The sequence below is a fragment of the Ailuropoda melanoleuca genome, chromosome 2, assembly GCF_002007445.2.
Source record: "Ailuropoda melanoleuca isolate Jingjing chromosome 2, ASM200744v2, whole genome shotgun sequence".
NCBI lineage: Eukaryota > Metazoa > Chordata > Mammalia > Carnivora > Ursidae > Ailuropoda > Ailuropoda melanoleuca.
In genome coordinates this window covers 78,501,002-78,525,845 of record NC_048219.1, presented here as the reverse complement: position 1 = coordinate 78,525,845, position 24,844 = coordinate 78,501,002, and the positions used below count along the sequence as shown (strand labels likewise).

Here is a 24,844-nt window from a genome sequence, read left to right as displayed (position 1 = left end):
GTGGAACTCTGCACCACGCCCTCGCCCTGGGCCCAGGCTGCACAAGGAGTCAGTCTGTCCCCTTCAGATCCAAAAACCAGTGAGGAGGTCTCTGTCAACCTTTGGGAGGAAGACCCCAAGGCGGGGGGGTGGGGGGGGTGGGGCGCAGTCTCCAGGGTAGGAGGCCTGCTACATCCTGCAGCAGATAGAAGGCCATCGCCCCCAGCCTTTCTGCCCACCCCTACATGGTCCCGAGAGCCCGTTTTCGTGATGACCGAGAGCTAAGGGCTCTGCCTCTCGGTTTCTCAGTCCGGATGGGCATCGCTCTTCAAAACTCAGGCTGAATTTATCCTAGATTGCTACAGGGCAGTGGAGAAGGGCGTCAGTTTTTGTCCTGTCCCGGGGGCTAGGCTGATGCAATGTGTGGGTCCCTTTTGCTCCCTCCATCGCTCCTTAGAGTGAATGAAGGAGGTGGTGCCTCTATTTCTCTAGCCAGGGATTGTATTGTCTCCCTCTTAGTCACCCTATAGGGCCCAGGGAGTTCAGATTCTGCAAGACTGTTAAAATAGAGCCATGGTTTAGGACACTGTAGCTGGAATGTGGCATGTTGCCTGTGCCCCACAAACAGACTGAAAGGAAGGGCAGTGGGGCCAACCCTGGACCCTTGGCAAAAAGTTCGAGGAACAGCAGGGAAGTGGGGACGTCAGGATGGACAAGCCCAAGAGACAAAGTGCAACCTTTCCCTGTGCCTTCTAGGCCTGCCCTCCCCAGAGAGCCCACGGTCAGGGCTCAGCACCGTAGGGAAGGAGCTTTCTACTTCTGAACGTCCCATATCCCGGCCTCTAGATGCAGGGGGAATAGACGTCAGATGACTCTTACCATGAGCCCAGTGCGGACACTGTGAATGGCAGTTGAACCCAAAGAGGGCTTCCAAAGCGGGAAAGTACCCCGAGAACCCTAGTTTCCAGGATTTATCAGATATGTCTTACTGTCAAGAACTACATATGCGTATCTAGAACTTCTCTCAAAGACTCAGAGCTTGCCAACGGGATAGGCCCGGACCCAACTGCCCTTTCCAAGTTGCATGTGCTGGGTGGAATGCGTCAACTGAAAGGATATGGGTAAAAATGTTTGAGTTTGAGGGGCTGGAATGTTGGCATTGAAGAACGGAGACTTTGGGGATGGAGGGACGGAATGCTGGCACTGAAGGGGTGGAATGCTGAATCTGTGGAGCGAATGTCGGATTGTGGGGTTGGGGGCGGGAAGGGCTGGGGTGAAAGATATGGAATGCTGGACTTCAGGGGAGGAATGTTGGGCAAGAAGCAGCAGAATGTGGGGATGGGAGGAATGAACGTGGGGTTTGAGCAGGGTGGTGTTGGAGCCAAGGGAGAGAGAATGCCAGGAGCAAGGGCTGGAATGTTGGACTCCTGGGTGGAATGCTGGGCTGGGGGGACTGGATGTCAGAACTGAGCTTGGGAATGCTGGAATGTACAATCAATGGTGTTTTTATCTTCTGCTGGCACGTTGTCCCGCAGGGGTTGTCTTATCTTGTGGATGATCCCCTGTTATCTGTACGAACTTCTACCATCAAGGTATCACTTTTTTAAAATTCAATTGCTCTTTTTCTCTCTGGTTCTTCTGAGTCTGTGGATTCTCCTCTTTTTACCCCCTGGTCTGGTTCTCTGCATGTGCTGTCGATTCTTCTGGGGCTTTTCCTACCTCTACTGCCACCCCCAGCAGCAGCTCAGGCTGTTGGGGGTTCGTGCTGCACTACCCGACTGCTTGTCTGCTTCCCTCCTTTGACCTCCCCAAGGGCTTGGAGAGGGTGGCAGAACGTGGCAGCCATGTCGGTCCCCTGTGAGTGTCCCTGGGCTCCTTCCCCAGCTCCATGGGGACTCCTGGTCCTAGCTGCCAGGGCTGGTCTCTCTCTGTACTCTCCTCTCATGCAACTTCTCTCCAGACTGGTGGCCTCGGCCAGACCGTTAATGCCATAGATTTTGAGTCACCTTGACCAAACAGCTTCCCCCCCGCCCCGGTTATCCTGGGTTCAGCAGCAGGAGGCTGTTAGCATTCCTTCCCACACTCACATTTGACTTAGGGAATCCCATGCCTCCAGATACATTAAGGATCCACACATCCCATAATCAGGTGGGGGGAGGACACAATAATGAAAAGAAATCATAACCCGGACAGTCTGACCCCATAGGCCTTCAAGAGCAAAGATCTCCCAATTCCATGAATAATCCAGCGCCTTCAAAAGCTTCCATCTCACACGTACTCAGGATTCATAAGGATCTTACCCATTAAATGCAACCCAGCAGTCAAGACTGCTTAGCATACCCACTCCCCAGGGTCAGCGACTCCTTACCCACCACCCCCGGGAGATCCTGAGCAAACCCTGCAGAGTCAGTCAAGTCGGCTTCTAGCTCTGAGGAAGCCACTAGATCCCTCCAGGCCCTCTGGATCCCGTCAGCTCAGAGCCCTAGATGGAGTGCAGGTCCCATCGTGATTTCACGGCTGCAGTCCCCACCCTTCCACCTCAAGGCCAGGGCTGCCACTAGGAGCCTTCTTCTTTCTGCCTTTGATGCCTGTGGGACATCGCCCCTCCCGAATGCTTAACCGTGCTCCAGGCACCTGGGAGCCCTCCTCTCAAGGCCCAGACAGAGGCAGGCAGCCCCCCGGAGCCTGGGGGCTCACCCCCCTCCTTCCCACCCCCTTTCCTACTTCTTCTCCTTCTGCTTCCCACAGAACCACGAGTTCATCGATGAGCAGATGTTTGAGCAGAACTGCATGGAAAGCTCGATGCAGAACTACCCTTCCACAAGGAGCCCCTCACTGTCCAGTCACCCGGGCCTCACCACCACCTGCTGCTCCCGGCGTAGTAAGAAGACCACGCACCTGCCCAACTCCAACCTGCCGGCCACGCGCCTGCGCAGCATGCAGGAACTCAGCACGATCCACATCCAGGGCAGCGAGCAGCCCTCCCTCACCACCAGGTGGGCGCTCCATCCCCCTCGGTCCCCGAGGCTCCAGTCGTGCCCGTCCCAGAAGGGAACGGCCTCGGCCTTCGGCCTTCGCGGAGCCTCGAGCCCTCCATCCCTTGATGCAATACAGGAGCCCCTCCACCTGCCTCACCCTTGCAAGTTAACCCAAAGCCCTTCGTTTGCTGGGGAGGGCGCTATAGCAGGCTTAGGCCCAATGTGAGGTTAGAGGCCAGAAACGATAACTGGGAAAACAAAAAAACCAAGCAAAGCGAAACACCTACCCCAGTGCAAAGAATGGATCGTTCTCCCAGGGAAACAATTTTCATGGTTGTGTTAGACGCGGCTTATCCCAGGTTGACTTTGAACCACGGGCTGACCTTTTCCCTCCCTTTTCGGCCACTTCCCACTGCCTCCAGTGAGTTGCAAGGAACTCAGGGAAAACAACAGCCAAATGCCACAAAGGATAGGTAACCCGTCTATGGGAGGGAGAAAAACGAATACTCTGAATTCCAGAGCCCAGTATACGTGATCGTTGTTAGAAATAATAATTAGACTGGATAGTGACCGACTTATTACCAAGAGCAGAGACAGAGGGACGCCGGAGCTTCTTCCTCCTCATTACCGTGAGCTAGATGTGTGGGGGTCAAGGACACTCGGGGACATTAGCAGGAAGCATGGTCACCAACTCACTCTTTTTTTATCCCAGTCGCTCCAGCCTTAATTTGAAAGCAGACGACGGACTGAGACCAAACTGCAAAACATCCCAGATCACCACAGCCATCATCAGCATCCCTACCCCCCCAGCGCTCACCCCAGAGGGGGAAAGTCGGCCACCCCCTGCCAGCCCCGGCCCCAACACGAACATTCCTTCCATAGCCAGCAATGTCGTCAAGGTCTCCGCCTTGTAAAACCGCTGGACGGAGGGCCAGTGCGGGGAATGGGAGCAAAGGGGGCTGGCATGTGGGTGGGTGGCCGCTGGGACCACTCCCTCCCCCGCTTCCCCACTCGTTCTGCCTGCCCCCTTGCACACCTAGCACTGAAACTTGTGCCTGGAAGGAAAAGGAGGCGGCAAAGGGGCCCCTGAGGTTCACCGCTGCTGGCGCGGACCGGACGTGGCCCTGTGCTACTGCATCTCGCTGGGGCCGGAGGAAGGGAGGGGGGTGGGGGACGGGATGGCTGGGAGGGTGGCGTAGAGGCTGTGTGCCAGGACAGGGCCTGGAGGGGGGAGCCTCAGACCCAATAACAGTCGTTTCTGGAGACCCGAGTGAGGAAAATACAAGACCGAGAGCAGCACAGAGGCCGAGCTGTCACATGCAAAACAGGAAGAAAATATAACACTGTGTATTTAAGCACCTTTTTCAAGGCTCTTAATGGATAATATTTATTCATGGGAAAAGGTGGAAAACAAAACACCAACGGATTTTTGTGAAATATTTTTCTCCATGGACCCAATACCTTTGAACCAAAACAATGCATTTTGTGAGGGTTTTTTTTTTTTTCCTTCTTTTATAGCAAAGCATTTAGGCTCAGAAGTCAGTTATTGCTGAGTTCTCTCTCCATTCCCCCAGGTGGGTGAGGTCAACTGAGCCTGGGCCCCCATTGCCCAGCTGACCTGCACAGAGCTGCCAACCGACCACACAGCAACACTTACCCTCCGTCTGTCCTTTGTCTCTGTACCTCTCTGCTTCACCCCCCTGGCTGTTTTTCTCTGTGTCCAGCCATCTGTCTCTACATGGACCCCAGTGATCCTGAGACGTTGGTAAAGCCTTCTCTGCTACCGAGCCCCTGCAGACTCGTGCCTGGGAGTTACAGCTGTGTGAACGCAGCTGTGGAAGAGAAAAGAAGCCCAAACGGGAGAGTTTAGGGTTGAGGGAAGTCCACTTGATAGAACAAAGTGCTTCCCTTGCGGCTGGAACCAGTGGTCTTTGCCGTTTCCATTTCTGGGGGAAAAAAGGGAATGGCCAGATTTTTCCTGCTGGGATCTTGACACAGGAAACAGCCAATACCTAGGAGACACCGTCAAGTCTGGCGTGTGCCAGTGAGGAGAGAACAGAAGAGCCCAGGGCTCCCAGCTGTGGTCGGCCCCTGGAGCACCTCGCTATGTACCCTTCTTTCAGGACCCACCATAAAGCCTCCCAGCATCCTGCCAAGAGGCCCCAGAAGCACTTGCCAGCAGAAAGGGCAAGCTTCTGACTTACCTTATGCCTGAGGTAGTTCCCATCCCAAGGCTGCAGAAGATTAAGCCTGTGTGCTTCATGAAGGATGCTCGCAAGTGTGAAAGCAAGTAAGCGATTCTAGATGATTCTTGCCTGGCCTGAAACGTGTTTGAGGTCTGAAGGGTCTTCAGGCCTGATGTCCCCGAAGGTGACTGAAGTGGGGGCGAAGCCTGATCGCCTCCGTGCAAGTGAGGTGATGTTACTTCTGGAGAACCTGTTCAAGTGGCTTGCACCCTGGTGGGACTGGGAAAGCATTTCTGGAATCCTCCTACCATTTTTCACTGCTTAGAGGGCAGGTGGGCCTCAGGGTTAGTGACAAGCCCCTTCCCACCCTCCCCAGCTGCAGGCTGTCTAGTCTGGGCTCTGAGCTGCAGAAGACCCTTATCCATTCTACACGTTAGCGATCAGCAGTGTCACTGTGGGCCAAGGACCTCTCTGCCCACCACAACCACCTAGACGAGTTTCACTAGTCGGGAACCTTCGAAACACCTTCTGTGGGCTTCCCGATGACCCCAGCTCCGCTGACCCCATGGAAGGGGAAGGTCAACGGGTTCTGAGGTGGCCTCTGAGCAGAAAGTAGCCAGAAGGGCAGAGCAGGAGGAGCCTTCCACCTTTATCTCATGCTATCCTCGCCGACCACTAACTGAGTCCTTTCTCTGGGCCTGGCCTCCAGGATTTCCCCCTGGTGAGGGGGAAACCACCCCATGAGAATGGGGTAGTTTGGGCCTTCTGAGCTTGAAGTCTAAGTAGACAGAAAAGCTGTACAACTACGGAGGAATATATGTGCACACACCTCCCCCCCACACACACACACACACCACCACCAACCCAGACACACCTGAGAACAAGTACTTCCATCCATTCACTTCATACACATACCCCGTTAGGGAAGGTAAAGGACTGGGCTGGACTCCATGTAGATCTCAGGCAAAGGACTAGAAACAGAATTTTCCCTTTGAAAGAATGGTAACGGAGCAAAGTTAGGAGTATTGTAGTATCCAAGTTTACATCATAAAAACTGAGTGGGGTAAGGGATAAAGAGGGAAATGGGAACATTGATTACGTACACATACAAATTGCCCGTGTCTAAGAGCAGGTCATCACAGGATTAGAACAATGACAATCTCCAGCCCAGGATCTGTTCAAGAGTGTACCAAGGGAGCCTTTTGGTGCTTCCCACAAAAATTAATGAACAAGTTTTTTAAAAATCGTGTCTCCAATAGTTTCTCATTTTTTGACCCTAATAAACTGTTTTCTGTTTTTTCAATTTCATTTCTAAATCCCACATTGTGCCAGTTCCTAAAAGACTTTAGACTATCCCCTTCATCTCCATCCCCCAGTGTAGACTTAGCCAGGGATAAGAGACCCAGCTTACCTCTGGTCCAAGAGACGTCAACCCAGGAAAATGGCGCATCGACACAACAGAATACAGCAAGACGACGCTGCTAGCAGACTTTCGTAAGTCAACCAGAAGGCCTAAGCGTGCTGAGTCGGTTTAATGAGTCTAACTCGTTGGCCAGTGACTGCAGAGCCAGGGTATCAGGGTTTTCTGGAGGCAATGGCTTTCGCGGGAAATGACCCTCGAGCTTTCATAGTTCCTGAACCACTTCAGCATAATAGAAGATTCCCAAAACCACTTACCCCTTTTGATGCCACTCAGCATTAGAGAGCATTAAAAAACTATTATTATCATAGGCTACGTCCAAATGAATGGAAACTTAGAAAAGGTAGAATTAAGAATATACCAGAAGTAGAAGGGATTAAGGACTATCTAATTGGTTTTACAATATAGAAGGCTGAGGCCCAGAGAAATGAAGGGACTTGCTCCAGGTCGTGCAGTCATTAATGTCCTAGCTGGGACCAGAACACAAGCCCCTTGGCTGTTGGTCTAATGCTTTTTCCCCACTACACTTGCTGCCACTCAGAGGAACGATGCTTCTTCAGAGAAGACCCATCAAAGAATTCATGCTGTAACTAGGGACATAGTCTTATGCAAATGGCAACACGACTTGGAAACAGCCCTTGGGGACAAACCATCCTTTTGAAACCACCATTCTCTGGGTAGAACCAGCTATGGACTATCAATTCTGTCAAAAAAAAAAAAAAAAAGGTCAAGTGAACAGCTTTCATTCAGCTGAATGCTACCTCTTCCCCGTGAGGAGAGGGCTAAAATATTTCAAAGCATACCTTCTAGAGTCCTTTTGACCCTTTCTACCACCTCTGAGGGTGGTAGGTCAAGTAACTAAGTCCTTGATCCACAGAGAGGGAAAACAGGCGGGAAGAAGCTGAGTGACTTATCCAAATTCATGTGGCAAGTTAGTGGCAGAACGGATTGCAACCCAGGGCTGAGACGTCTTGTCCTGAGATTTTTCTTTCACATCATGTTGCATGACTCTGGGGTTTGCTTCTATTTTTAATACTTGGATTTCCAGGGTGGTGACTGGGGGGGAGGAAGCATTCCATCAGAACCACCGTGAACCACGCCCTCATCCCCTAGTCTCTTAACGGGTCAAGTTCAGGACTAACTGAGCAGAATCCTGCTCGAAGGACCGGAGGTTCTCAGTGACAGTTGAACACATTAGTCTACAATCACACAGGAGTTTAAGGTCAGCAAGTAGAAAAGTGAAACTAAGAGAAACAAAGAATTTGAACGGAAATTAAAGTGGCCAGTTAATGCTGATGCGTGATTAACGAGGGTCCCCCTGTGGTCGTGCTGAGGACTGGAGCTGGTTTTCAAATTACGAGTTCTGCAGTTCAGGATCAGGTCAGAACAGAGGCAGGAAAAGTGTACTGTGAGATGTGTACCTAGATTTCTTTCCTCATCTTAACTTCGTAGAGGTAATGGTTGAACTGGACCTACACCTAGATTCTGAGGGTATTAATGAAGTCCAGTGGTCCGGGCTCCCTCCCCTCAATCATCAGGTAACTACAAGGCAGAAAGATCCCAATGCTGTTAATCGAAGGCAATATTAGTGTCCCTTCTAAACTAGTTGGCATGGTAACCATGACAAACGGGAACCTGGACGACTTTCATTTTCCCTTTCTGATTTCCTTATGAAATCTCATCATTTGCAGAGCTTTAAAATGACTGGTTGAAGGAAAAGCATTTTGATGACCCATGACCCTTGGAGCCCAAACAGCATCATGAAGCGTGAGTGGCTATCAGAAAAAGAAACAGCTTTAAAGGGGTTCCTTTTGAGTCTTGTTTTCTATTCAGAATGTTCTATGTTTTTCTTATCAAGTGTGGGAATGACATTTATCTTAGCAGGTTACTTCACTACGCTGGTTGATGTCACTCCAAACCAGTGTAGGGCACTGACCCAAGTCCTGGGAGGGCTCCTTGGACCAATAGACTATTTTACAAACCTGGGAGGTGGGAGGGATGGTATATTTTTGATAATCAGACATTCCAATGTAATGTTTTCCTTAGAGGTCACGCCCCTCCGTTAATGTTATCGTGAAAACCATCAAGTGTGTTCTTTTCTATTTTCGTATAATAAATGGGCTTTGCTTACCAACATCTCAATGGCAAAGAAGAAATACTGTACAAAACTGCAGGAAGATAAACATGTGAAAACTTTCTATGGAAAAAAACAAAACAAAACTCTTGAGTTTCCTGTCGTCTTCTTTTGAAACTGTAGTGCATATGTTAAAGTGTATTATCATTTACAGTACTGAGTCACGTGCCACTGCTGTAGCTGATGTATCCAATCTGGATTAAACAGACTATGTGCCACAAACCCTGAAGTGATTACGAATGGTTATTTTCATACCAGTTCTCCTGCTAGCCACTAGAAAATAAGGGTAATTTGAACACGGAGGGGCTTTCTATCTTGCCAGAGAAAAGCCACAGCATCTCACAGGATGCTGACGGGCAGTCTCATCTTTCCTCCGCAGCCCCCCCCCCGCCCCCCAGTGCAAGCAGCCCTTCGACATGGATCACGGTTCTGGCCCATTTGTAAGCTTTAGTCAGGGATGTCCTCAAGCACTGGGCTGCCTTTGTCAACAGCCCTGTTTGGAGATCCAGCCCCGCAATAATGAAAGAAAACCTGCCTTTACCTATCAGTACTGCTTCTGCTGAGAATACCGCATCCTTAATCCTTCATCTGACCCAGGGTCTGAAACTAAAAAGCAAGCCCAAAATGAAATGCTGTGTAGGGTACGGCAGGAGGTGCCGGAATCAGGTGACTTAGGTTGTGTCGCTTCCTTGCCTGACTTCCCATCAGGCACTTTTCTCTTGGCTTCAGTGTGTTAAGAATGGGGGTACTGGGGGTGCCTGGGTGGCTCAGTTGTTAAGCATCTGCCTTTGGCTCGGGGCGTGATCCCAGAGTCCTGGGATCGAGCCCTGCATCGGGCTCCCTCCTCCTCTGGGAGCCTGCTTCTTCCTCTCCCACTCCCCCTGCTTGTGTTCCTTCTCTCACTGGCTGTCTCTCTGTCAAATAAATAAAATCTTAAAAAAAAAAAAAAAAGAAAGAAAGAAAGAAAGAAAGAAAGAAAGAAAGAAAGAAAGAAAGAAAAAGAATGAATAGGGGTACTGGATTAAGTATCTTGAAGATTTGCTCTAACCTTACCTATTCTGATTTAGGTAGCGAGGACAACAAGCATTTTCATATTCCACCGTAATGTGAACACACAATCCCAACAACAATGGGAATCCTTTTAATTTTAATTTCCCTACAACTACATCCCGATCAATGAAAACCATAATAGAAGCGGAACATCAAGGCCAATCCATGGTGCTCAAAGGCCTTAGAAGTTGGCTAGGAAATTCAAGTGCTCATATCCTCATTGCCCACTAGGTGTCACTACGGATCCATTGCTCACATAATCTGGAGCAGGAACTGGAAACCAGCTGTGCACTGAGAAATGCATGTTTGTTTTCATTGAAAAGCACTCTGTTAACGGGGACATATGTGCTTGTTCAAAGGCACAAAACCACATTCTGCCAAAACAAGAGAATAACCTGCAGACGGATCTAGTTCCAATGGTCAGCTACGCCTGTCAAAAATAGCCTCTTATTTTTAAAGATTAACAGACTTACTTACATTTAGGGGAAGGGGAAAAAACCCTGTAACTTCAAACTACTCCCTTGTCTCATACGATTTGATCTTCACGTAGTATAATTCCTGTTCAATTTTTATATTCAGGGGTTTAAGATTTAGACCACATGTTTTTTAAAAGGTTAAATATTACCATAATACTTAAACTACTTTAGAAAACGTTTATTACCCAAAATAATAATTTGTCTTGAGTCAGAATTACCCACCGCTGCAGGTTTCCTAAAGATTTCTCTATGTATTAATACTGCTAGCCTAATTTAAGTTAAAGCTTAACTTGAATAGTTGTGGTCAGTATAGTTTAGACCAATTCACACTAGCCTTCATCCAAATCACCTGAATTGATAAAGGTTTTCTATATTCATGAAATGATTATTATTTTCCCTAACTAAAAAGGATTTTCTTATTAGTCATCTATTAAGTAAGTCTTAGAAACTGGAAGGGAGCCTAAAAATCTAACTCCCTCATTTAATTGATGAGAAAACTAGACCCTAAGAGGTCATATGACAGGTACAAGATAAAGGAGACAGAAGCGGGGTCTCCACCAGGACAAATGCTCTTCCCACTACACCACATGCATTCACAAGCGAATTTACCTAAAACCTGTCTATGGTTCCTAACGGATGACGGAGACATGTACCTTGACTGCCAATTCTAAACAAAAGTCTTCCATATAATCATGTGCACAAGCAGCGGCAGGTTCCTTCCACAGCCACCACTAAGACTACACCCCTTCTTTAGGATGGTAACGGCTGAAATTTTCCAAGCAAATGCTTATGGAAAATGAGCAATCATTATTTTCCTATGCTATACGTATTCTCACCTCCAGCTTATTTTCCTACTAAAAAAAAAAAAAAAAAAAAAGCAAACACAAATTAAGACAAACCTGAAGAGAGAATCCAATTAATTTCAAGACTAATGGGTAACCTCATCTCTAATTAAGATGCAGCAGTATCCTAATTAAAATCCCCTAGCAATGACAGACTTTGAACTTGGCTGTATTGTGGGGGAAAGGGTAGAAGAAAAGAGGTAAGTTCAATTATATAGCAATGACGGGATCTTATTGAAATGTGTGTAATTAAAGTCTCTACTTCTTAATGACATGCTGGACCTAATTATGGATTTGCTATTTACAGTGTTCATTTAATTCATTTGAACTTGGCAATACATGTACAGTAGAGAAATGTTTAAGTAAAGCCTACCATTGCCCAACCCGGACAGGAATCCAAGTTCAACAGTTCAGGGTGGCGGTCTTTGAGTGTTGGACAGTGAATGACAATGCCTGCGGATGTTTGCAGACAGCCCTGGGGGTAAATGTTTGTACAAGCACACAGGAAAGAAGAGCTTTCCTTTTAAAAAGTAAATACATTTCTCGCTATCTGTAACAGGTTCTCTCACCACAAACCCAGTTCACGAAAAGGTTTGGGACCCAAACGCATCATCATGAAAGGATTGCCACAGAGAAGAGATGAAAGAATGTGTAACAGTTGTCCCCCTTTATCCACATGTTCCAAGGTCCCCAGTGGAAGGTCTGAAACGGCACATAGTACCGAATCCTCTATGTACTGTTTTTTCTCACATGCATACCTATAATAAAGTTGACAAACGAGGCACAGTAAGAGATTAATAACAGAATAATCACAACATACTATAAGTTATGTGAACGTGGTTCTCAAAATCTTATTGTACTGTACTCACCTTTCTTCCTGTGATGATGTGAGATGATAGAATGCCCACGTGACGGTGAATGATGTAGGCGTTGTGACATAGCATTAGGCTACTACTGGCCTGACAGTATGTCAAAAGGATTGTCTGCTTCCAGACCACAGATGACTGGGTGTAATTGAAACCGCAGAAAGCAAAATCTCAGATAAAGGGGGACTGCTTTAACTTCCAATTACATTTTTTCTAATTTGCAATTTATAGATGCACCATCTCAGAAAATGAGATGCTCTCCACTAGGTGTCATGAAAGTAAAAACTGGGAGAAAATTTAAATTAAAAGTAAAAACTGGGGGGAAATTTCTAGAAGACTTAAGATTAGGACACACTGTGGGAAGAGTTTGAACAGAATGAGTTCCAGCTTCCCAAAAATACTTAAAGAGCTAGAACTTTCCCTTAGCCTCCCAGCAGAGTAGGGCAGTTCTTAATCTGGGTTCCACACATGGGCTTCAGAGGGTCTCTGAACCTCTTGGAATTACACATACAGTTCCTGTTTAAACTACAAATCTATAGCTTTCATCAGACTCATAAAAGGATCCTTTTCTGGAGTTACTCCTTTTCTGGAGAAACAAAAATAAGCCAGCCACTGATGACCCTGAGCTGTTTAATGCACAGTAAAAACAGACAGCTTTCACAATCTTAAAAACAAAGACATTCAAAACATGAACAATAAACATGTCAATAAACATTTGGCTAAGTCTGCATTTTTACTAGTAACAAATATTTTTACTGGAAGCAAAGAGCACGAAAGCAAGTACCTTTGGGAAAGTCTGAAACAATATTTATTCCTTCTTGCCTAAACATAAAAGGCGAGGGGATTTTCCGTAAAAAGGTGAGGGGATTTTCTGGTCTACCATGCTACAAATTTCTACAAGAACACACCTCTATGGAAATACAGTCCAAGCCTTCTGTCAAGAACTCCACGGCATAAACTAACATTATTTTTTAAATCTCAACTGTTTTTATTTTTTAAAGTAAGCAGTGGTATAAGTCCTTTTAAATGTTTCTTTTTCAAATGGCTTACAGAAAATGGCATCCCGGGACCTTTAGCTCTATGTCCCCCAAATTTTCCTTCAAGAATCTGATCCGTTTAGTTTCTTTAAAAAAAAGATAATATACGGGGTCAGGTAGGTCAAAACTGAAAAAGAGATGTGTCCCAGCGGGAAGCCGCAAGACTTTTCAAATTCCTCAGAAATGCCACTCTACTCTAGGCCAAGGAGGTTGGCTATCCAAAGGCATCGCTCGTTGGTATTTCTGGTGGTGGGAGGTACTCCTACGATCACTGGTTGCCTCGCATCATTTCTTGGAGATAAATGGTATTCATGTGATAAGCCGCCATCCAGCTTGGGTGCCTCTGAGCGTTCCAGTAATACGACTGAGAAGCAGCAGCGCAGTACTCCTGCCATGCCCGGTAGTAAGCCCTCCAGTACTCCTCATAATCCTGGTAGGCATCGGAAAAACCCGGATGTGTTTCCCTGTGGCAGTCATACCACCCATCTTCCTGAGCTTCTGCCTGCGCCCGATAGGAAGACCGCCTGGGAGGGTTTCTCCGGCTCTGCTTAGCTCTTGGGTTAGCCCCCTCTTTATGCCTGGCTTTTGTCTGGATTCCAGGCGATTCTTGATACTCTGCTGGATTAGGGGCGTTGCTTCCATTCAGAGGTTGTTCCAGAGAGACGTGGCCACCCACAGGAGTGGGTTCCAGGTCTTTCCGCTGAGTATCTGAAGAGCCTTCCAAGTAGGACTTATTTCCTTTGCTCTGGGAAGAAGTCCTTGAGCTGTAAGAATCACTGTCACTCTCCGAGTCTCCAGACTGACTACTACTTGCCAACATCAGCACTCTCTCCTCGGGAATTCTATTTCTTACAAAACCGTTTTGAGGATTCACAGTCTGATCCCCAGGACCTGTGTAATGCCTGATGATTTCCACAGGTTTCTCTAACCCCTCTTTAATATAGTGTTCATAATCCTCTACCAATTCTGTAAAAGTCAAAGAGTATGGCAGATGGATTTTAAAGGAAGACAGACAAGGAATTTTGGGCATTGACACGGGTAAAACCTCTTTGACCTGCTGCTGACTGGCAGAGTTTTCAACAGAGATCTCAACAGAATTCGTCATTTGCTCTTCCAATCGTATGCCACAGCCCACTGCTTTTGGGGACACTGCTTTTCCTGTGATTCCACACTCTGAGTGGCTTTTCACAGGAACTTTCTGTTTAGTAGTATTTTTTGATTTGACTAAAAGTGAAGATACAGAAGTATTTCTAGGTGAAGCCACGTGGTTACCATGAGCCTTCTGAGTTTGAAGGGTTCTCTCCATTTTTTGGATCTGCTTTTTTAAGGGCTGGGTGGGTACACTTGCTAAGCCATACGTATGCACAGCAGCTTGAACCTCCACGTCCCAATCCAAACATTCTTCCATTAGACCAGGAGGAATGGGATCTACATAAAAGGAACAAAAGGATATTAAAATTTTGAGCTGTTCTAGACCAGCAAATTTCGAATGACTTCATAAATCTTTCCATGGTCAAATAAGCTTAAGAAATAAAATATACTAATAATACACTAAGAAGCTTAAGGATTACATTGTATTAGTGTTTTAAAAAACCTAAACAATCCTTGCAGTAAAGAAATATGCCCCCAAATATGCAAGACCCATCCCGTACCCACAAGCAATACCTCCCCGTACCTTACACCAGGAGTAAGGTCCAAGTCTGCAACAATTCTCCCATCTCTTCCCTTCTCACTCTCCCCAACTCCTCCCCTTTATCTCACTGATGCCAACAGCAAAACAATTTTAGAAAATGGACTGTGCTCCCCAAAGCTTCTCAGCTGGGAAATACTACAACTGCAACTCTGCACCCAAGTAAATCTGCCACCCTCTCCTCGCAACAGGGAGAAATCGCTGCCCAACAGTGGAGGAAAACCTCTGTAGGGGAAAAAGTCAGACGACTATGGTCTCAACGGCACTTCTAAGGTTTAAAAAATGTGCTGGCTCCAGCTCTCTGAATCTCCTATTCCATGCAGGTGGGACAACTTGTCCCCCCCTGCACACTCTGCCCTTCCCAGTGTGTGATCGATTTTCATCTCAGGCAGACAAAACGTAGAGCCCCTCGTTACACAGGTCTTGCTTGTGTGCTCTCGCTGCCGGTGCTCGCGTGTATGTGCCCACTACCTAATCCCTCGGACCAGGACGCCTCAGCTGCGGCTCTTGATCTCCGGCTGCACAGACCTTTAGACTAGAACCCTGACTCCTACTAATGTGACATCCCCGGCTTACTACACCTATCAAACAGGCCAACTTCTCTCCCAGTCCTGCCCCAGGTACTTCATCCGAGCAGTCTACCGCCACACAAGTTCCCAGTCCAATATAATGCTAACACTACAAATGTACTTCTCTCATGATTTCAGGGCTCTGTTAACATTACATACAGATCCAAATATGTCACTTTCCAGTATCCTAAGGCAATTTTCATCACTAGATGCTATGATACTGAATCCTGCCAAACGTCTTCACCCTCTTGTACCAATTTTCAATTTATTTTTTCCACATTATAATCATTTGACAGGTTACCGATGAACTTACACATAGAATTAACATACTATCGTGTCTTAAAACTGACTGAGAACCTAAAGACCGTTTCTAAAATCAAATGTTTTCTAAACCAGAACACAAGCTTAGAGCAATTAAAGAAATTTGTGAAAAGATCACAAAACGAGTAATTACAAAGCCAGAACTAATTCCCAGACCTGTGCTTAATCTAGCTTTATAAAGATCACTAAAGGAGTCATACACAAATTAGTGAAATATTCCATGCTGTATGTATTCAATAACTATATACTCCATATTCTAGAAGACCAGGAATGTTATATAAGTACGTATTTATGTATATAAACACACACATTTGTACATATGCACATGTATATACACATACACACGCTAAAACTGCACACATTAACACATATAGCAAATAAACCACATTTCTACACGACAGTTTTTTTAAATTTTCAAGCGATCATTAATAGTTTCAGACATGCAGTTTCCAAGGTGGCACTTAAAAAAATGAGACTGACAAATGATTAACTAAAATCAAAAGAGAACACGGCAGGGGTGCCTGGCTGGCTCAGTCAGAAGAGGCTGAAACTCTTGATCTCGGGGTCATGAATTCAAGACCCATGTTGGTGTGGAGATTACTTAATAATAAATAAATAAACTTAAAAAAAAAAAAGGACAGAAAGAAAACACTTCAGATTTTTCAAAATAGCATTCAAATGAAAGATACTACTCCTTCCTCATGGTGACAAAGGAGAATATGGCAAGAATTACCTTTACAGTGACAAAAGTAATAAAAGAAGAAAAGAAAAGAAGAAAATGAAATTGCAAGGCTACAAGCTAAAATATAGAACTAATACAGTAGTAAAACATTTTTCATGTGCCAGGAATTACATTGCAATCTTCCCCCTGCTGCTTATGAGCTAACAGAACTTAGGCAAATTACTTAAGTACTCAATGCCTCAATATTCTCATCCACAAAGAGTTGATTATAACAGCACACACTTCATGGGATTGTGGCGAGAATTAAACAAGTTCACATACTGAACGGGACCCAACACATCCTAAATACTCCGTGTCAGCTATTATTTTTATAAGGCCTATTGTCAATATGATTATTCTTTTGATGGTGAAATGAATCAGACAAAATATACCTGGTAAAGGCAGAAGGTTGATGTTACATTTCTGAGCAATTTTCATCATCACATTTTCTTCTTCTCCCCGACAACAGTAGGTCACGGCCAACCCCAAAGTACCTAAAGCACAGAGGGAATGTTAAGTAGTAGGTCAGTTTCACGTAAGTGACATCCACCTGTCATATCTGCAATTCTGCCTCCTAAAGAAAGCAGCTAGGCTTTTCTCTTTCTTTCTTTCTTGTTTTTACCAAAACGGCCAGCTCTGCCAATCCGATGCATGTATGTCTCCCAATCCAATGGTACATCCAGATTTACAACCAGGTTCACCTTCTCAGCATCAATCCCTCGGGAAGTCTTGAATTGAAGAAGAGAACAAGTGTTTGCATTAACTGCTACACGATCACCAGCGCACACCTGACTGTTCTAATAGAACCAAGAACCAAGTTAACAACAGGAGGGTATTCAGGAGGAAAGGAAAAGGAAATTCATTTCTAATGACTAATTTCAAGAATAGAGATGAAAATATAAAAGACTTTAAAGAAAGCAAATTCCCCAGCACTGGAAAGAATTCCCTCCTGGTATCCTTATCAGATACACCCACATAAAATAATAAATGAAACCTGTGCACCTGATAATAGAGGCCAAGTCAAGATGGATTAGTCACCCAAACTGAACAGGCAATTTACCAAATCTGTGGAAATGAGGACTCTGCAATGAAACTGCTTCAGTTTGGCCATAGCATCAAGACGCTGATTCTGATTCATGTTGCCTAAAAACACCCAAAAAGAAAAACAAGCTAATACATATTTATCAAATCCACAAAAAGTAGAAATCATAACTATCAGTCTTAATGCTTTAAAAATACACCAACCAAAGTTAATTCTCTCCTTATGTGCAAATCTAGGTTAAGACCTAAAGTCAGCATCTTTTAAAATCTGGTTAGGCAGTCAACTTGAAATTCAAAAATTAATTTTAAGTGGTGACTTTGGTTATGACTAGAGATATAACTTCATATCCACAAAGTTACATACGAAGTAGAGGAATTCTTAGGAAAATAAAATTGCTATAATCAGCTGTTTATAAATTTCGTTTTGAAGTGTGATCGATGGTCAAAATATTGTCCATTAATAAACAGCCTCCCCAGTGCCTCGTGATGTATAATGACTAGACAAGCTCAGGCTAACAGGCAAAAACTAAGCTATCAAGAAAAACTCTGAAAAGGATCTCACGGACCAAAAATTCCTTTAAATCTTCCATTCCTATTAGGTCAGCAGTAATAATTTAGCTTTTGTGTCAAAAATGACTCATCTTGGGGCACCTGGCTGGTTCAGTGGGTAAAGCATGCAACTCTTGATCTCAGGGTTGCGAGTTCAAGCCCTATATTGGATGTAGAGATTACTTAAAAACAAAATCTTAAGAAAAGAATCATCTTTGCCTTCCACAAGACCTTAAAGCAGTTAATTCAGTAGCAATTCTTAGCATTTTTACAATGATTATGAAAAGAAGCAAAATATTTTTCTCTGAAGATGACAAACTTTTTAAAATTATTAAGTTCTTCACAGACAATCCATTCCAATTTTCTTATTTCATATTATATACCAAGTTACCTCTTAAACAAGGATATCAATATATCAAATCCCAATGAAAAATTCACCTTAAATTTCCTTTACTCTGAAGACTCAGTGTAACCTCACACTCAAGACAACTCACGAAATAGTATTTCTTCCTCCTGACTTTGGACAGGCTTCAAGTNCTCTGAAGACTCAGTGTAACCTCACACTCAAGACAACTCACGAAATAGTATTTCTTCCTCCTGACTTTGGACAGGCTTCAAGTCAGAATACTAAACAAAGATTAAAATAAGAGATGAACTTACCTGAAATGCACTCAGCAGGAAAGCCTTTAGAAGAAAGGATATCTGCCAAATGTTGTGCTCTATAAAAATAACACAGAGGATTATAATTTTATAAATATGGCCCTACATCTTTTATTTCACAGGCTCCCCAGGTGACCTCTTAAGGTACATTACCTGCTATGCAAATTAGAAAAGACTAAGGCTTGGTTAAACGGAATTCTGCTGAACAGTTCCTGTAAATGCTGAGCCTTTTCCTCAAAAATCTTATGGGCCAAAGGGTATGAATTGACAATTTTGTAATATTGCTTCAAACCTACAAAGAAGTCAAGAGTCTTCTGTTAAAACAAACATATTTGCTATATCCTAATATCAAATATGAAAGCAACACCGAACTAGGCAAGGGAAAGCTCCAGAATATCACATACGAGGAATGTAAGTACCCAATATCCATACTCACCTATGAGACTCGGATCACTGGAATTTAGTCTTACAAAAGTGGGATCCCTCATGTACTTTGTCAAAGCATTAGCCAAAAATTCAGGGTAGGTAGCTGATACTGCCAACATCTGTTTACTGGCAGGCAAGGAAGAATAAATCCAGCTACAAAACAGAAGAGAAATACACACCATGGAAACCAATCACAGTAACTACCACCTGGAAGCCGAAAATAGACACTTTAGGACACCACTTTAATAGTCAAGCAAGGGGGCGCCTGGGTGGCTCAGTCGTTAAGCATCTGCCTTCGGCTCAGGCGGTGATCCCAGGGTCGTGGGATCGAGCCCTGGGATCAGGCCCTGCGACAGGCTCCCTGCTCAGCAGGAAGCCTGCTTCTCCCTCTCCCACTCCGCCCACTTCCCTCTCTCACTGTATCTCTCTGTCAAAGAAATAAAATCTTAAAAAATAAATTAAAAATAAAAATAAAAATAGTGAAGCAAGTTATTTCTCTTACTTTATTTGCTCCTGGAAGCTGCCTTCTTCTAAAAGCTTATCTGCTTCATCAAGAATAAACAGACGTATACTGCCTGGGTTCAAGTAGTCAAGTTCTATCAGTTGTTTAATTCTGCCTAAATTCCAGAAAAAAGCATATTGAAATATTTAAGATGCACTGAATGTGTGCAAATCTCAGCCAATGTTGTTATCCTACTTACTCACAGGTTATACTGCTGACCTTCTTGACCCGACCCTATTATGCATTTATACACTGAACCACAAATCAGAAATTGAGTCTCTGATCTTGCCTAGATCCATTACTTTTTCCTCACATTTCACCACCAATAAGTATGGATCAAAACACTGTTCCCATCAAAAGACTTGAATGCTAAGGCCCTGAATACTAAATTCTGATTTGAGTGATTCACAACTGAATGATTAATAGAGAAGCAAAGAATAATCCCAACCCATGGCTTAGAAAGGCTTCCTGAAAATCATCTCATTCCTCCTCTTTTCAGAAACCAATTCTATATGTGTGCTTAAACATCCTTAGGAATGGAGATTTCAAAAGTTCTGTTAGTAATCCAGTCACGTGTCTATATCTCACTGGTCTAAGCCTCTTCATTTATAATCTTCAAAATAATTATCATAGTTATTAAAGATTCCCATATTCTTACCTTAATTACTTTATTTACATGAAAAGTGTTCAGTTCCTTAAAAGCCACCCAGTTACAAATAGGATGACATCTTACCAGGAGAGCCAACAGCAATATGACACTTCTTAAGTCTGGTTTTGTCTTGTGATAATGGAGTCCCTCCAATAAAGACATGACACTCTAAGCCTTCCATTTTTATTCCAATAGCTGTAATCACAGAATGTATCTGTACAGCAATTTCTCTTGTAGGAGCCAAGATCAAAATCTAAAAAAGCATGAAAATATATATACCTTTAACAAGTCAGTGGAATAGATACAAGTCATTGGCACATTCGTACTACAGTGAGCTATTTTTCATTTGAACAATCATTTTAAATGATGAGTTTTTATTAACAAGGGAAACTATTCCATTCATTCACTTATGTAGTCATTCAGCAAATATTAAACAAGAACCTACTATATGTACTAGGCAACATGTAAGTTGCTGTAGAGTCAACAGTCAACAATACACAGTACAGGGGCGCCTGGGTGGCTCAGTCGGTTAAGCGTCTGCCTCGGGCTCAGGTCATGATCTCAGGGTCTGGGATCGAGCCCCGCATCGGGCTCCCTGCTCAGCAGGAAATCTGCTTTTCCCTCTCCCTCAGCCTCCTCCCCACGGCTCACGTTCTGTCTCTCTCTCAAAAAAATAAAATCTTAGAAAAAAAAAGAAGAAGCAATACACAGTCCTTGCTCTCCTGGCACTTTCATTCTGTATAAGATATACAATAAACAAATACACATACATCATGACATAAAATGAAAACTGCTATAAAGAAAAATCAAACAGGGAGAAGAGAGAAGTAACAAGGAAGGGAAAGATTTATTTTAAGTGGGGTAATCCAGGAAGGCCACTAAGGGAGTAACATTTGAGCAGAGACCTAAATGTACACCACAGAGGAGAGCTAGCTGTGTGACACCCGGGGAATTGTTTTCGAGAAGAGAACACAGCAAATGTAAAGGCCTTACGACAGTAATGTTCTTAGTGTGCTTGAGGAACAGCAGGGAGGCCCATGTCACTGGACCAAATCAGGGTCAGGTATCTAGGCCCAGGAAAAAGGAGCCTTGAGCCTCACGGTGAGAACTCTGTAATATAACAACTGGAGGACAAGGGGAAACTACATGTTCTCAGCTATGAGAAGAAAAAAATTTTTAAAAACCAAAAAACAAAAAACTAGAGGAAAATATGCCAAAACAGTTAACAGCAGTTTCTTTCTGGTAGGTAAGATTATGTGCTGCTTCCTGGTGCTTCTTCTCTAAATTTTCCAATTTTCAAAAATGAATATGTATTACTTTCAGAACACAAAGATACGAAGTTTAAAAATACAAATTTGGTTTACGGAACTTATTCAGTGTTTTGGCATTTCACCTACTGCCAAATTGTCAGAAGCCAAAATCTCAAAAACGTCTCAAATTCACAAGTAGAATAGCTTAGGTCTTTGGGAGGCAGAAGGATTTCCTATGTGCATAACCCAGGATTTGGTGTTTATAAGACTGAAAAAGCTTTGAATATGAATGTACTGGCATACTGTTTATACATAACATGGGCTCAGCAAAACTTTATTGAAGAAACGATCCCCAAACCTCAACCTCTTAATTTGGGTAAGGCCATCTTTAGACCTATTCCAAGATGGGAGATCAACAGGACACACTCCCACAGCTCTAAGAACCACCTGCAAGTTACCAGCAAAAGCCAGAGCACCACGTTATCATCAATCAGGCCAAATACTAAATCCTACCACAATCGGGTCAGCAAGTAAACAAATAAAGAAAATGTTCTGTATGTTCAGGTAATAAAAAAATTGACACACATGGCGGACTTGATCTATTTAAGATGCAGTAACAGAAATTTCCAAACTTCTAACACTAATGACAGATCTTTGGTCACCATCCACACCACCACCCCTCAACGGCTTTAATGTCTACTTTACTTCTATAGTTTTCATACGGCTTAACTCAATCATTCATCAAATTCATCTCTTCTGTCTCTCAGGAGCTACTGGTATTGCATCCAACCTATGATAAAATCCACATAACATACCCTCCTTCGGGTCCTCTGAGCTACACTCACCTGGGTACTTAGGTTTTCAAGAACAAGCGAGTCCAAAGCAATGGTAGAGAACACACAGGTTTTCCCAGTGCCAGATTTGGCTTGAACAATTAAATCTGAGAAGAAAAAAAAAAAAAAGTCACTAGTCAGTACTGACTAAAGCAGCTTAGATACCAAGAAGAAATCACAGAACCAGAAGAGTCTACAGAGATCACCTAGTTGGCACCTTCGTTCTTTGTTAACTCAAAAAAGCGAGAGGTCATATCCAGAAACATGCCTCTCCCCTGAACCTCTACCGTTCATCTTCTCGAATTGATAGCCATCTGTCACTGTGCAAAGGGCCGTAACCATCTTCCCATTGAACACCGCGTCTCGTTGTACAAGAGAGGAAACTGAGGCTGGAAGCCGCAGGCCGAGGCCTGCACCGGCGGCCGCCCTGGGGCTCCTCCCGGACCCTCCCGGCCCGAGCACGGCTCCCGCCCTCACCGAGCCCGCAGCGCCCCAGCGGGATGGCCTTAAGCTGCACCGGCGAGGGCCGTTCGAAGCCGGCAGCCCGCAGCCCCTCCAGCACCGGCCGCGACAGCAGCAGTGACTCGAAGTCGGCCGGCTCCGCCAGCAGCACGTCCCCCGTGCGGGTCCGCGGACCGCTGACGTCGTGAGCAGTCCGCAGGCTCCGCACCGGCCCGGGGACTGGCTCCGAGGCCGCGAACTGTGCGGCCACACGCTCCGCGGGCATAGCGGCCTCCACCGTCGCTAAAGCCGCCGGGGCTTCAAACGCCGCCGCCATCGTCGCCGCGCCGCCGGATCTCGCGGTACTTGAGGCGAGGGAGGGAGCCTAAGAGCGAGAAGAAGAAAAACTTTATTGGCAGTCCTCCCGGGAAGACACGGACACGCTTGGCCTCGGAGAGGGGTGAAGGGACGGAAGTCGGAGGCTGAGGAAGTCTCGGTAACGGCGATAACGACAAGAAATGTGGCCGGAGGAAGGCGGGAAGAGGGAGGAGGGGGAGGCGGAGGCTACCGGGATGCGGCCGCGGGCGGCCTGCAGAGGGCGCCACGCGCTCACGGTGGGGGCGCCGCCCCGCCTCCGGGGCTTCCGTGGGCGGTCCGGCCAGCCCCGCGCCCCGCCCCGCCACCCTCAACAACGCGGGCTTTGTGATGCGCGCGGGGCGTCACGCTGCCCGCCTCCCGGCCGCGGGCGGCGGGCGCCTCCGGCCGGGTCTGTCCCCGCCAGCCCGGAGCTCCGAGCACAGCTAGACGGGACTTACCCGTCGTCCGGTCCGCGTCTGTCTTGGTACCGCTTCGCTCATCTCTGTCCCCAGCCCCAGCACCGTACCCGGCACACCGAGCTCCCATACCGTCCATTGACTCGCAGCCAGGCCCGGACTGACCCCTCCCAAAGCCCTGACTGGGCTTCAGACCCCTCTGAACTTAGATCTGGACATCCATCTGCCTTCTCAGCAGCGCCATTCAGAAGTCTGATAGACATCCCAAATCTATCATGTCACCTGTGTGCTGCTCCTGTCCCTGGCGCTATGCACCACCATCTCACAGATGACAATTGACAGTCTTTGCCACTTTCCCTTCCTTTGGGTCTCTGCTCAAATATCGCCTTTCCAAAGAGGTCGGTCCTGACCTATTATTTTTTAATAAGTTTTTTAATTTAAATTGAATTAGCCAGCATATGGTACATCACTAGTTTCAGATAGAGAGTTCAGTAATTCGTCAGTTGCACAGAACACCAGTGCTCATCACATCACCTGCCCTCCTTAATGCCCATCACCCAGTTACCTCAATCCCCACCCACCTCCACTCCAGCAACCCACAGTTTCCTGTAGTTAAGAGTCTCTCATGGTTTGTCTCCCTCTCTGATTTCTTCCCATTTCGTTTTCCTTCCCTTCCCTTATGATCCTCTGCGCTGTTTATTATATTCCACATATGAGTGAAACCATATAATTGTCTTTTCTCTGATTGACTTGTTTTGCTCAGCATGATACTCTCCAGTTCCGTCCACGTCCATGTATTTTAATTCCAGTAGAGCTAACTAACAGCATTATATTAGTTTCGGGTGTAAGACAGTGATTCAACCGTCTATACATTACTCAGTGCTCATCATGAGAGGCGTACTCTTTAACCCTCATCCCCTATTTCACCCTGACCTATTATTATCATCAAACCTAGTTCCCCCATCCCCTGAGCTCCCCTACCTTTCCCAACACTCTCTGTACCCTTGTTCTGCTTTATTTTTCTTCATGGTACTTACCACTACCTGAGATTGTGTTTATTGTCTGGCTCCCCCACTCTATGAAGACAGGGACCTGTCTAGTTCTTTCCTGTGTTCCTAATGGGAAAAAACCAAATCTGAAACATAGTGAGTGCTCAATATTGAATAAAAGAGCTCCTATGACCAAGTCTTAGTCATAATTCCAAATTTAAATATTTCTGGAACCTGATCTTATTCACAATTTCAAACCTAAAGAGATTTTGCATCCAACTCCCAGCTTTTTCTTTTGTCCTTATATCATCATTCTGATTGTTATCTCTCCCCCTATTTTCACACATGTGCAGGTACCCAGATTCCAAATGTGGGGGGAGGGGTGCTTTGGCAAGGTAATCCCATTGGAAAAAGGTCCCAAAGATTTTGCTTAGAAATTTAGGAAACATTGAGAAAATGTCA

At 45.4% G+C, this 24,844-nt stretch overlaps 2 protein-coding genes across 5 annotated transcripts in view; one reads left to right on the top strand and one right to left on the bottom strand.

The window, feature by feature from the left end:
- The window catches only part of KCND3 (potassium voltage-gated channel subfamily D member 3), a 226,941-nt gene extending 217,975 nt beyond the window's left edge, over nucleotides 1-8,966 (top strand). For 2 of the 4 annotated variants that reach the window (XM_034654085.1, XM_034654084.1), the window contains exons 6-8: nucleotides 1,515-1,571; nucleotides 2,728-2,975; nucleotides 3,670-8,965. In XM_034654085.1, coding sequence (XP_034509976.1) covers nucleotides 1,515-1,571; nucleotides 2,728-2,975; nucleotides 3,670-3,871 — 507 coding nt within the window. In that variant the 3' untranslated portion in view covers nucleotides 3,872-8,965. Of the gene's footprint in view, nucleotides 1-1,514; nucleotides 1,572-2,727; nucleotides 2,976-3,669 lie in introns of all 4 variants that reach the window. The other 2 variants (XR_004623354.1, XM_034654086.1) reach the window with 2 other exon arrangements.
- Nucleotides 8,967-12,544: 3,578 nt separating this feature from the next.
- Nucleotides 12,545-23,126, bottom strand: DDX20 (DEAD-box helicase 20). The gene is made up of 11 exons (XM_002927473.4): nucleotides 22,657-23,126; nucleotides 22,192-22,286; nucleotides 20,181-20,349; nucleotides 19,448-19,562; nucleotides 18,956-19,098; nucleotides 18,673-18,811; nucleotides 18,520-18,578; nucleotides 17,330-17,412; nucleotides 16,892-16,997; nucleotides 16,662-16,763; nucleotides 12,545-14,396 (listed from the first exon to the last, which is right to left on the bottom strand). Exons 1-11 carry the CDS (start codon nucleotides 22,955-22,957, stop codon nucleotides 13,237-13,239), a joined length of 2,472 nt encoding a protein of 823 aa, XP_002927519.1. The 5' UTR covers nucleotides 22,958-23,126; the 3' UTR covers nucleotides 12,545-13,236.
- Between the last annotated feature and the right edge of the window lie 1,718 nt (nucleotides 23,127-24,844).

Excerpts from the sequence above, each read along its gene's own strand:
- DDX20 (XM_002927473.4), bottom strand. The coding sequence starts at position 22,957 with ATGGCGGCGGCGTTTGAAGCCCCGGCGGCTTTAGCGACGGTGGAGGCC. Across the intron at positions 20,350-22,191 it reads TTGAAAACCTAAGTACCCAG|ATTTTGATCTTGGCTCCTAC; the intron begins GTGAGTGTAGCT and ends ATGCTTTTTTAG. Across the intron at positions 16,764-16,891 it reads TGGCAGAGCTGGCCGTTTTG|GTACTTTGGGGTTGGCCGTG; the intron begins GTAAAAACAAGA and ends TCTGTGCTTTAG.